This window comes from Terrapene carolina, unplaced genomic scaffold (assembly GCF_002925995.2).
Source record: "Terrapene carolina triunguis isolate 2854851 unplaced genomic scaffold, T_m_triunguis-2.0 Scaffold242, whole genome shotgun sequence".
Lineage (NCBI taxonomy): Eukaryota > Metazoa > Chordata > Testudines > Emydidae > Terrapene > Terrapene triunguis.
The window spans coordinates 2,962,144-2,973,723 of NW_020664593.1; the positions used below are offsets into that span (position 1 = coordinate 2,962,144).

At 40.4% G+C, this 11,580-nt stretch overlaps 1 protein-coding gene across 1 annotated transcript in view; it reads right to left on the reverse strand.

The window, feature by feature from the left end:
* Positions 1-2,118: 2,118 nt before the first annotated feature.
* Positions 2,119-11,580, reverse strand: part of STXBP5L (syntaxin binding protein 5 like) — a 418,796-nt gene continuing 409,334 nt past the window's right edge. The window contains exons 24-27 of the mRNA XM_029912782.1: positions 10,696-10,861; positions 7,534-7,645; positions 6,907-7,127; positions 2,119-5,209 (exon numbers count right to left, since the gene is read on the reverse strand). Coding sequence (XP_029768642.1) covers positions 5,168-5,209; positions 6,907-7,127; positions 7,534-7,645; positions 10,696-10,861 — 541 coding nt within the window. The 3' untranslated portion in view covers positions 2,119-5,167. The remainder of the gene's footprint in view (positions 5,210-6,906; positions 7,128-7,533; positions 7,646-10,695; positions 10,862-11,580) is intronic.

The following is an 11,580-nucleotide window of genomic DNA, read 5'->3' on the forward strand; positions in this document are numbered from 1 at the left end:
AGGCAGGAACTCTTGAGCCAAGGCAGTACAGCACTGATAACCACAATGGCTAGATATACGTAAGCTCCCCCTTCCGCCCCCCCTGCTCTGCCAGCATATTGTGGGAGTCCCAGACATCATGAAAATACAGAAATAACAGCTCAAGAGACTAACTTACAAGATGGCATTAGTAGGGCCTGACGTTGTATGGAAGTTGTAAACCAAAAAAAGCCGTGTGTAGAAATGCTGACTGTAGTAGGGATGCTTAATCACATGGAATATGCATTATAAACCCTTTACCTAACTACATACCCCTGAAAAAAAAGAATTACACAAAATAATGTCAATTCTTTCCTTTATTTTCTTTCCATCAGTTCTTTCACTGGGAACTCAGAATAGCTTCAATCAAAGGTGTCTTAATTTACCTTTGTGATGCCAATTTTAGGATACCTGTCAAAACAGTAAATGGTTAGTGGAGCAGGAGGAGTGTGTGGTTCACTCCTGGATTTAACCTTCATTTTGAAATATTAGGTGGTGCCTCATTAATGAAAACCACACATAATTTGTCCACAGTTCCTTGACAGAGCCAGAATATTGGACACTAGTTTAAAAAAAAAAAGGTACAATATTTTGATTTTAGTCAATAATCACATAAGAGAAAACACATGAATGGAAACTCTTTTACATGAATTACACCTAGATGAAGTGTTGTCAACAAATGGAAACATGCAACTCATTAATGAGAGAGAGAGAGAGAGAGTGTTCTTACTGACACCATACCAAGGCAAAATTAATCAAGACTGAAATATATTGTGTTTGCATTCACCTTTAGGTCATGAAAAGTGATGTGGGATACCCAGAGTAGAATACTTAAAGAGTGCAATTAAATGCAGTCTGGCAATTTGCCTGTGATATAATAGAGACAATTTATAAATAGAATAATCCTGAGGTTGAATACAACGTTTACATTAGCTGTGATGTTTTTCCACATTAGATACATACAGAATTATTTTTTCAGTATACCATTTATTTATTATAATACACACAAGGAATTGGATGTGAGATGGTTTCTGAAAAAGGAATATGTAAAAACTTGTACAGAGAATTTTTGTGATAACTTCACACGTCTAATAATCGAATATCTGTGTATATTTAAATATTTATGCAAAACCTATATTCTGTTTAATACAGAGAAAAAAGGTCTAATTTGAATTCAGAAATGCAGTCAGACCACATCTACTCAAAAGTATAAATAGTTGGGACACAGGAATGTAAAAAAATATGATTTAGAAAAATCTTATGTGATTATAGAGAACAAATCCTGGTGCTGTTACAGAATTTCATTAGATTTTTAAAAAAAATTTAATTCAGAATTGACGTTTAAAGTGGTCTAGGTCTAGGAGTTGGCTGCACATAAAATAGTTCTTACTAGTAAGGACTCGTCTAATGAGAAGCCACATAATTAATCTAATTTCATATATTTTATCTGCATATTACACCCCTAGCTGTGTGTGTATTTTGTATATCGGATTGTTTGGGATAATGCATATTTTTTTGTGAGTGAAAAATGTATTTTTTAACATCATAAAAATTTTTAATTGAGCAACATTATGCCAAAGTGTCGCTAGAGAGAGCCTTTTATAATTTAAATCTAATGTAACCTATCTGGAGTTTGTACTTTTTAACTAAGAGTTCAGATGTTGAAAGAGCCTAGAAGTTATGGATTTTGTGTGAGCTGGTGCTGGCTTGGTAGAAAAGGTGAAAGCACATTTGATTTCAACATTCTTCTTAGAAAGCCTAGTGTCCTAATTTTCTTCTCAGCAAGTAAAATCATTGCTATGCTTATCAGCTTGAAGGCTGCAACTTTATTACTCTTGTTATTAACAAAAAATGTTTAGGGTAGGCCCTTTAAAAATCCCACACTCCTCCTCATGTCACAAGAAACTAACCGGCCAGGCTTCCCCCTCCCTCATTAAATTTTAAGGTGAAGGCTTTTCTCTACATCCACGGTAACTCTCAATAGAAAGCATTTTAACAGTGTGCACTAACAAACTTATACAACATATATATATAGAACGTTCTATATACAAACATATACAGTTTTTTAGATCTCTACAGACTACAAGAAAATTAATAATTATAGTCACAAAAGCTGAACATTACAGAAACAGGAATTTGTAACTTTCTGAAAAGATGTACAATATGCCATAGATGAAAGGAAGATACAGTTGTGACCTCCTGGGGAGTTTTTCTAGAGAAAAAGATGAAGGATTTAAACATTCAAAATTGTATGTTTGGGGAATCTAAATTCTTCTTCTTTTGTGAAGTAAAGAGGCAAATTGAAAGCTACTGGCTGGCTTTCCCACTGATACAGCGTGGTGTTAAGTTAGAGACTGTTGATAGAGCAAGTGTAATGTAAATGACCTACTGGAGGCACATTTCCCTCACGCAGGCTGTAGCTGTTCAAACTGATTTGTGCAACTGCTTCATGACAGAGTGAGCTCTAGCATCTGCCTAAGGAGGCTCCCATTTCATTCAGGATCAGAGGTCCCTGAACTGATGTTAGAGCAACACCTCTGCCTAAAAGCGGAATAGCAAGCCGAGAATTTCTATACACCACAGAACTAGTACCATCCTAATCACTCACCAAGCTTTCCACTAGTCTGCCCACACAGTTATGTGTGATACATCTATGGATACTGCAACATGTCATTGAATTGCAATGGAAACTCCCAGTGTAGCCAGTAGAGGAGGTGTACATGGCATCACACTTGAACCAGGAATATCCTTTTCATACCGGTTATATTAGTATAGAAACAGGTGCAGTAAGTTACAGAACGAACTCATGTGCCTGGTAGAATGATTTCCCTGCTGAATCTTTACCTGTTTGGTCTGAGCCTAATCCAGTGACCATTTAAATACCTTCTCTAGTCTTGCAGCTAAATTAGGGAACATATCCTCTCTAAGGTGTTTGTAAAGCTGAACTGCCCACAAGATTAGTGATTTAAACTAACTATAGGCCAGAGTACATGTAGAGTAAACATGCAATTCACACAGGGGCTGGATTAGCCCTAAGGCTATTTAGAGGCCTAGAACTGGACTATAATGGTCAAAGCTGTCATTTTAACCTTGCCCGCAGCAAAATTTAAACATTCTGAATAGCACAAAATTCATATTGAGCCATAACAGTGTAACCTTAATGACGCCTCAAACTTGTGCCATAGCCTTAATTCACACAGCTTGTGATGCCAGACTTCTGAGTCCAAAACCTATATCTAAAATTGAGCTGAATTAAATATACAATAGGTGTTTTTGCCAGTGAGCACCCACCCCCCACTAAAAACAGGGAAGATATGAGAAAGGAATAGCCGAGAGAGCGACTGAGTGAGAGTTAGCAGTGCTTTCCATGGAAATGCAGAATCCAGAGCAGTGTCTTGTGGTCCAGAGTGTGCATTAAACTGTCATGATACAAACGTAGGAAGTTAAAGCAAATCTGATGGCCATGGCTATTTGGGAGGTCACTAGCTGCAGCTGCTTTCTCAGACCATTTTCCTTCAGTGAATTCTCCTGATACAAAGTGTCTCCGTCTCTCTCTCTCCCTAGTTTGTACTTGTGCATACTTGCTGGCAAACATGACCTTGGCACCTTGTTCCCAAGTCAATTTTAGAATCCATCTGACTTCACAGTTGGTTACTTTGGAAATTATGCTGATGCAGAGGAGTAAAACTGAGCTGGGGAAGGAAATTGACTGTTATGTAATGTGAATGCTGTTCAGGCAAATACATCATGATAAACTGTTGTGGAAAAGAATCTGACAGTATCTGCAAAATGAAGAAAATTAAAAGCCCATAATGGAAACCACATAAAGCCCCGTGGCAGCAGTTGAGGTCTGGCAGCAGCTTTACTGATATGAACAGCCTATTTCACCAGTACCTTGCACCTTGTGTGGGCATTTACACTTGTGCAAAGTAGATATAATGTGCTCCTGAATTCTCCACTCACTCATCTCTGTGGCAGTGTTTTGCACAGGTTGTAAGTGGTAATACACCAGGCAAGACAGTGGAGAAACTGGTCTATATAAAATTACATCTGCTGGGCTTTGCAGCTCAAACCTGTTGCTGGTGTGATCTTCAGCCAGCCAGCTTTAAATTGGGTTACTGTGCAATTTGCTTAGCATCACTTCAGTGCAACTCTTTCCTGCAAGCTGCTGAAGTCACTGACTTGAGGGGATTTACCAGCTTGATCCACTGGGCCCTCTACTTTCTTCAGTTTAATTCAATAAATTACTGACTCACCTTCTCTTCAGCTTCTAATATTGAAAAAACAAGGCAACCAAGTGATGCAGACACTTCTGGGGTGACAAATGTTATCACAGCCCCTTCAAAGGATGCTTTCAGAAAATTAGTATTTATGGAAGGTGTTTCCTGCACTCTTTGGATTGTAAAGACACCCTCTACTCTCACTTAGGTGACATCCCAACTGGCTCCTTCACAAACACTAAATAAAGCATTTGGATTGGATTTGGATGTTAGTTTATTCTTTGGATAGGAATTAAATAGCACTGATGATTTCAACCTAAGATTTTATAAGGAAAAGAACTAGCAGCAAATAAGAAAATGCAGCTCATCTAATTTTTCTGTCCAGAGTAGCAGCAGCCATGCTTGAAATGTACTGGCTGTTTGTAGTGTAGTTTTTAAAAATAAAGATTTTTGCTGTTTTTAAATATTTTTTGCTCAGCATAGAAATAAATCCCTTTTTCTTCGGTCACAACATGCTTTCTTTTTAAGATGTCAATTGGTCATGCAAAATTGTATTCATTTTTTTTAATAAGTGCATTAACATTCTAGGTTTGTACAGGATATTTTTAACCAGAGACACTCTCCACAGTTCATTCCTAGAGCTTCTGAAAAAAGCTACATGCCAATGTGACTGTTCAGTTGCTTTTGGAAAAAGATTTACTACACCATAAGCCAGGTATTTTGACTAAAAGACCAGTACAAGTCTAGGCTCCATTTTGTGGGATATAAAACTTCTCCTTGACTTCCCGCTTGTGGTGAATCCAAACAAATAACAGGAAAACATTTCCTAGGAGAAAGTTTTGTTTCTGGCCAGTGATTGGTAGTGTTGGGAATAAGTTCCGCTTCCCTGAATAGTGTTCTCATCAAAGCCAAGCAGCTTCTTTAGAAGTCTAAAACTGGTACCATTTCTTGTCCTTATATTTCAGCATCAACTACAGAGATGGGAAATAAGCAAAATGAAAATTAGATACAAAAATCTGGTTTGCTAATGGTAAAGACTTGTGCTAAGTTAGTATGTGGTAGAACTCCACTGAACTAGTGGTACCACAAATGAAGTAGGTCCATTCATTGTCATGGACTTCATAATCAAGTAGAAAATTTGGAGCAAACAAATAGCAGCAGGTTGTTCTTTGCCAAACGTCATTTCCCTTTGCTGCTGTGAAATACTTTTTTTTTGGGGGGGGGGGGGGGGGGCGCGGAGGCTTTCTCTAACTTCATAATTAAGTATTAAACCTCCACAAAGAACATTATTTACCCATAGCTCTTGTTCACTGAAGAGACGCTTCTCAGGGAATTCCTACTTTAGCACACTGCTTTTTGCATAAGGTGAAGTAGGAACTGCCATATATTAGGGTACACTAGGTGCCTCGCCTCCAGAATACCATCTGTCCGTACACATCTCTTTGAGAGCATTTTTTTGCCTCGCACTTATAATAGCCAATAACATTCTCCCTGGGGCATGAGGTAGGTGGTAATCCAGCTGTACAGATATCTGGAAAACTGGAATTACAGGTAAATATTCCTTAATGTACTACTACTACTTTTCAGTTGATTCCCCCTCTTAGGACTATACCATAGGGTGACATCATTTCAGTTTTACAGAGCAAATGTCTCCATGCTAAGCAGCCTATTTAGAGCAAACCAGTTTAGCATAACACACTATGGTCATGCCTCCAGTTTCTTGTGCCCTGTAGTGCCCCACTTGTTCCCTTGCATCCAGATGTACACCTGTGACCCACCCTAGTTTCCCCCTCCTTGTTCAGCACATCTTGTGCAACTAGTGGGTTTTTAAAAGAAGCAGGATTAATGGTAATATTTCTCCTGTTATTGTTCATAACAGAATATTTGACAGGAGGGATAGGCACATAAAATCTTCAAAGCAATGAATGAATATTGCCCTTATCTCCCATTGTTCCCAAAGGGACTGAGGCCTGATTTCAGGAACAACACTGACACGTCAATGAATGGATGCAATGGTCATCTTAACTGGCGGAACATAGTACTCTCCCTCCCACTGACACCAATGGGAGATGGCAGCAGTTTTGAAAGACAGATGTTTATGAAGAAAACATTGCAGGAAACTCAGGCATTGGTGGCACCTTGGGGCTCCCCTGTTTTCTCTCCATGGCGCACAGTTTTGTTTCCTGAGGACTGAACTTTTTTGGTCTAACTGAAGTCTTTAGGCTTAATATAGGGATACCCAGATGAAATGTAATGGCCTGTGATACACAGGAGGGCAGACTAGATGATCTGATCATCCATTTTGGCTTTAAATGCTATGAAAATCTGGAGTAAGTGTAACCAAAGTAGATGGCTCCCTGAGTTTGCAGAGAGCCCGAAACAGCAGCTCTGAAGTGGAAAACTACCCCATTTATTTCAGTGGGTGCAGATGTGAATGACAATACTTTCTCTCCTTTCTTACATGCTTGATAAACAGTAAAGTGTCATATAATGACAATCTATACCAGGGTTCCCCAATGTGTGGGGAAGGGTGCTGTATAAATGAAGGTAACAACACTTGGGGGACTGTGCTTTGTTCAATTTTCCTGAAGGAGGTTCAGCTTTCTTAACTTTGGGTAACCCTGGGTAGGGCAAACTCTCTCCATGGGTACGTGCAAAGAACCCATACCTCATGTGCATGTTTGGAAAATGCCTCTGCACTAGCCATCATGCTTGCAGTCTTTTCATCCAGTTCTCCCAGTCTCTGTCCTCTCTCATCAAGGGCGAGGCGCGCACGAGCCAAGTCTCCGATTACCCCTCCTGCAGCTCCTTTCATACCCTCAATTCCACCTGAGCCAGGGATGTGCTGAGCCAGACTCCGAGAGGCTTTTCCTGCTGAAGCCTCGCCAACTACACAGGGAAAGTGGAGTTAGCTCATTCCCCCATCAATACCTGGAGAGTTCATTGCTAGTTCCTCACTCCCTTGCTGTTATTTGGAGTGTACTGTGGCACACAGACTGCCTCAAGCTACCCAGGCAGGTTTGATACTAGTGCCATCTCGAACCTGTTCTTCAGTAACTGCAGTGATGGGGCCTATTTTATTGTTCACTTGCTCTTACTGGGAAGAAAGAAAACATTTTGGGTAGATAGAAACAAGGCTCTGAAAGATCAAGCTCTTGCTCCTTCTAGTAGCTTGTGGGACAAATTCTCTGTTATGTTTAACATTTTTAACATCCCTTCTTTCCTAGATTACGTGTCCTGTTCTTGTATCGGTTTAACTGTTTGTCTTCTGTTAGTTTCAGTTATAATCACTTACACAGCTCTTCTCTGTCAAAGGTCTGCCCGCTTCCTCCAAACAGCCCCTTGAGAAAGCCTCTGTTCTGGGCTTCTGGTGTTTCCACTGGGGTAAACAAATCCCCAAGCATGTCCTGGCCAAAATCAGACAGAAGAACACATGAGGGAACTAGAGCGATGAAGATTGCCATTTACTTTAAATAGAGAGTCATTGACATCAGATGTTTGGCAAATAAAAGATGAATTCTGATCTATGCCACATGTTGTATTGCAAGACCAGGTCTAGAAGGGACAACATTTGACTGTCAGTTTGTCTGCAACATCAATTCTTTAAAAAAAATTCTCATACTATGAAAAACACAGCATTAAGCATTTGATGTCTGGTTACTATGAGAGCTGGGTCAATAGTGCAGATAAAATGTCCAACCAAAGCCACTCACATTTAAAAAAAAAATTAATTTGTATTCATTCCCCTGGTGGGTTCATATTTTATGACTTGTGGAGAGCAAATTATGCAACGAAGCCACAACATAAAAATGTTGATTAAAATCAAGAAATCACAATCAGCTGGTGATTATCCAGGCAACCAGACCATCAATACTTCGCAAAAAGAAAACAATAAAGATGAGTTTAGTGCTTGCTGACAGGAAGCAATTTTTACAAAAGGCCATTGGCTTCCCTCCAAGAGCTCATCGCTGGATGCTAGCTGTGCCTACCTCCCACTTAATTTTACTATTTACACAGCACCAATCGTGCACGAGACATTTACAGACACAGCTGAAGGCATGGTCTCTGCCCCCAGAGAGCTTACACCTGTATCCTTCAAACCAATGGTTCTTTAGAAACAAATCTAGCTATCAAAGTTATTTGCAGTCTGCTAGGGTAACTTCTTATGTAGCAACCATTTGTGGGGAGATGGCTTCAGCACATTAATACTACTGCTCTGCCAGCTGGTAGGTCAGGGTGGGTGAAACCATGGCTCTCTGCCAATGCTCCTCCCACTTGCTTTTTGGGGGGAGGGGGATACTGGGTGTATAAAGCCCTTGCTCTTCCTCTCTGTGCAGAAGCTGTGATGTGAGCAGCTGGAGTGTGGCAGTGTTGGGAGGTAAGAGCCTTTTATTCCCTTACTTGGGCTAACACAAATCTAGCCCATCCCCTAGTTTTAAACCCTTCTTCAGTGATGTATTTAGAGTCCCGCCAATAATTTGTAAACAGTCGCTTCAACTCCTCCTCTCCAGTGAGCCCAAGCCTGGCTGCAGCACTCATTCCTCATAACAATTCTTCAGTGCTGAAAATGCCAGCATTGTGATGACTTCTGCTGCTCAACACATTGCCATGGTCTAACGACAGCTGGCAATACCATGTCTTTTGTTGGGCATCCTGGTTCTCTGCTCATTATACAACCTCAAGCTTATTTCCCATTTTTACTGCTAATGATCCTTCCCCAATAACCCCCCACAATTAACTTCCTTCAGTAAATGACATTTAGAGTGTAAAAAAACCTCACATAATGAACTAGCTTTTGCTTGGAATAAATGACTTTCCTTAGACCATCTCCATAGCTGCTGTATTTGAATGTATAGTACAATGTGAGAACCTTTTCCCACCTGCAAAGAAGGGCTGTATCAGTTACTGTAGTGGAAAATACTGTAAGTAATTCAAAAGTATGTCTTAATCACTAATAGATTTTTTGGAGACTTTTAATGGTTTATATCCAACTCAGAACGCCTGCCCTTCTAGCCTACTGACTGAATGCTGAAGAAGCTGTATTAATGTGGAGAGTGTGGCCTGTGTTTACTTTTAGAATAAAATAAGCAATACTAAAGTTAGGGAAGGAACAGTCGTTGTGCTGATACACTTTCCCTTCAGTTAGAGCCATGCTGGTATCGAGTGCCATACATTTTGAAGTAGTCACTCATAACATTTTGAAACCGTTCCTCTTTCAACCAAAGCAGCACATTAGGACTTTGCTCTACTTTGTTAGGGCGAGTGCCAACCTGCTTCAACTCTGGATCAACTTAGTAGTAACCAGAAGTTGCTACCGTTAATGTCAGTTTGTGGACTTAGTCCAGGCGCTAGGGGACAGGAGCTACTCCACAGGGGCCATGGACCAAAAGTACTGTTGACCTCCTCTGTGTCCCAATGAGGTGGTTCCTGCAGGGCAAGCATAAGGTGTACTTGGGGTGTGTGGTGTGCACGTAGGAAGTGTGGCCTGCTGCTGCCCATGTTGTCCTCTGCTATGAATAAATAGGGAACTTCCATCTATAGGTGTGTCAAGCTAGCACTGGTTTCACTATAAAAAATAAAAGCAAGCAATTGTCTTTTCATGGACGTTTCACACTAAATCATATCTTACATTAAAGCTAATGCCTGGCACATCTGCTGGCAATAATGTTACAATCCAACTTCTTACCATTTTTAATCATTTAAAACTTTAACTTTTAATTAAATTTAAATTTAATTAAACTTAGGAGAGTAAAAAGTGTCATTACCTTGAGAAACCTACAAGTAAAACATACTGTTCCAGATAAATTGACCATTTACAAATACATCATTTGCTCTTTGGGAACAAATGTTTTAGAAGCATCTTGTTTCCCCCATCTTTAGCTGATAAAATTTTGGGTTAGTGTTTTGCATTCTTTCATAGACTTAACACAAGGAACGTGCATATTCAGGGATCAGAGCATTAGACAGTGACATTAAGCATTTCTTTTTCCATTTTACTCTTTCCAAATGTAGGAGCTTTTCTCTTGAGAAAATTGGTTCTCTCTGGAAATGTTGATGCAAATTGACATATGTTCCATGCATGACACTGCAGATGTTACAAAAAATCTGGGCAATCTTTGCGCTGTTATTTGGAGTTTCAGGTTCCAAATTAAAAATAAGAATGAATTGGATTGAATGAAAATTATCTGAAAAAGGAACAGGTTGCACTAGACTTTAAACCAGAGGACGTGGTGTTAACAGCCGAAAGCCTGAGAATGGTGTAAGCCACTGTGATCAAGGCAGTGGTGGGAGGGCTCTGTTGAGATGCCTCTGGCTGGCTCAGAAGTGCTGCAAACACGTACAGCCCTCCTCTGTAGGAAGCACAGATCTGACAATGGGAGCCCATTAGTGCTTCAAAGATTTCTCCACAATAAGAAAGCCAAGCAGCATGTGTGCTTTCTACGTTTACAAGCCCTACCTGTAGATTGTCACACATCTCCTGGCTGTATGTCAGTCGCTGGATCTCCGTGGGAGAGCTGAGATACAAAGCTTGCCCTTCATTGGTGAAACAAAATGTCCGTGCTATCCTCATGTCTGTTACTGGCAAATAGTTGACATCCAGCATTGGGCGAAGGCTGGGCAAGCTGAAGGGAAGCAGATGCCTGTGTTATGTTGGGATTTACAGAAAATGCTTTTATTCTATCACGTGATTCAAACCCACAGGTAACTTAGTATTTTCCATATATAGACTAGAATGCTGTGGTATTTAAAATGCAGTCCTACTCTTAAATGTGCTACTGTAAAAATGGCACCTTTCTACGTCACAGATCTGTTCCCTCTGTGTATTGGTCTCAAAGCAAATTTCAGTGACCAAAATAGGTTGTTAGGGCTAGCTCCACAAAAGGACTTAGACACCAAGCTGCATGTAAGACACCTAAGTCCTCCACTGAGGTGCCACTCAGAGTCTCAAAACCCTGCTCAGCTGCCACCTAACCCTGGAGTAGCCTAAAGTCCCCATGGCAAAAAAAGCCCATAGAATGTGTAGCTTGTGGTTTTCAAAGGTTAGAGTTTGGTTAAATCCAATCCAATGTTGGGTAGAACTCTCAAAGACGCTGCTGCTGAATGAGGACTGCTTTAATGCCACTTTTCAACATTCTACCTTAGCAATTTTGATTGAGGAGTGTGGGGAAATAGAGCAGGGGGGCCTTCTTTTTAATAGTCAGAGCTGTGAATCTGAAGGCCCCTAAATAAACCCTCCAACAGAGATCTGTCATGCTAGCTGCCCTTGCACAAAGCAGTGCAGGCCACGGCCTGAACTAGACTAAACTGCACAGTTTTCTGCCAAACTCGGTCAAGGGTCATG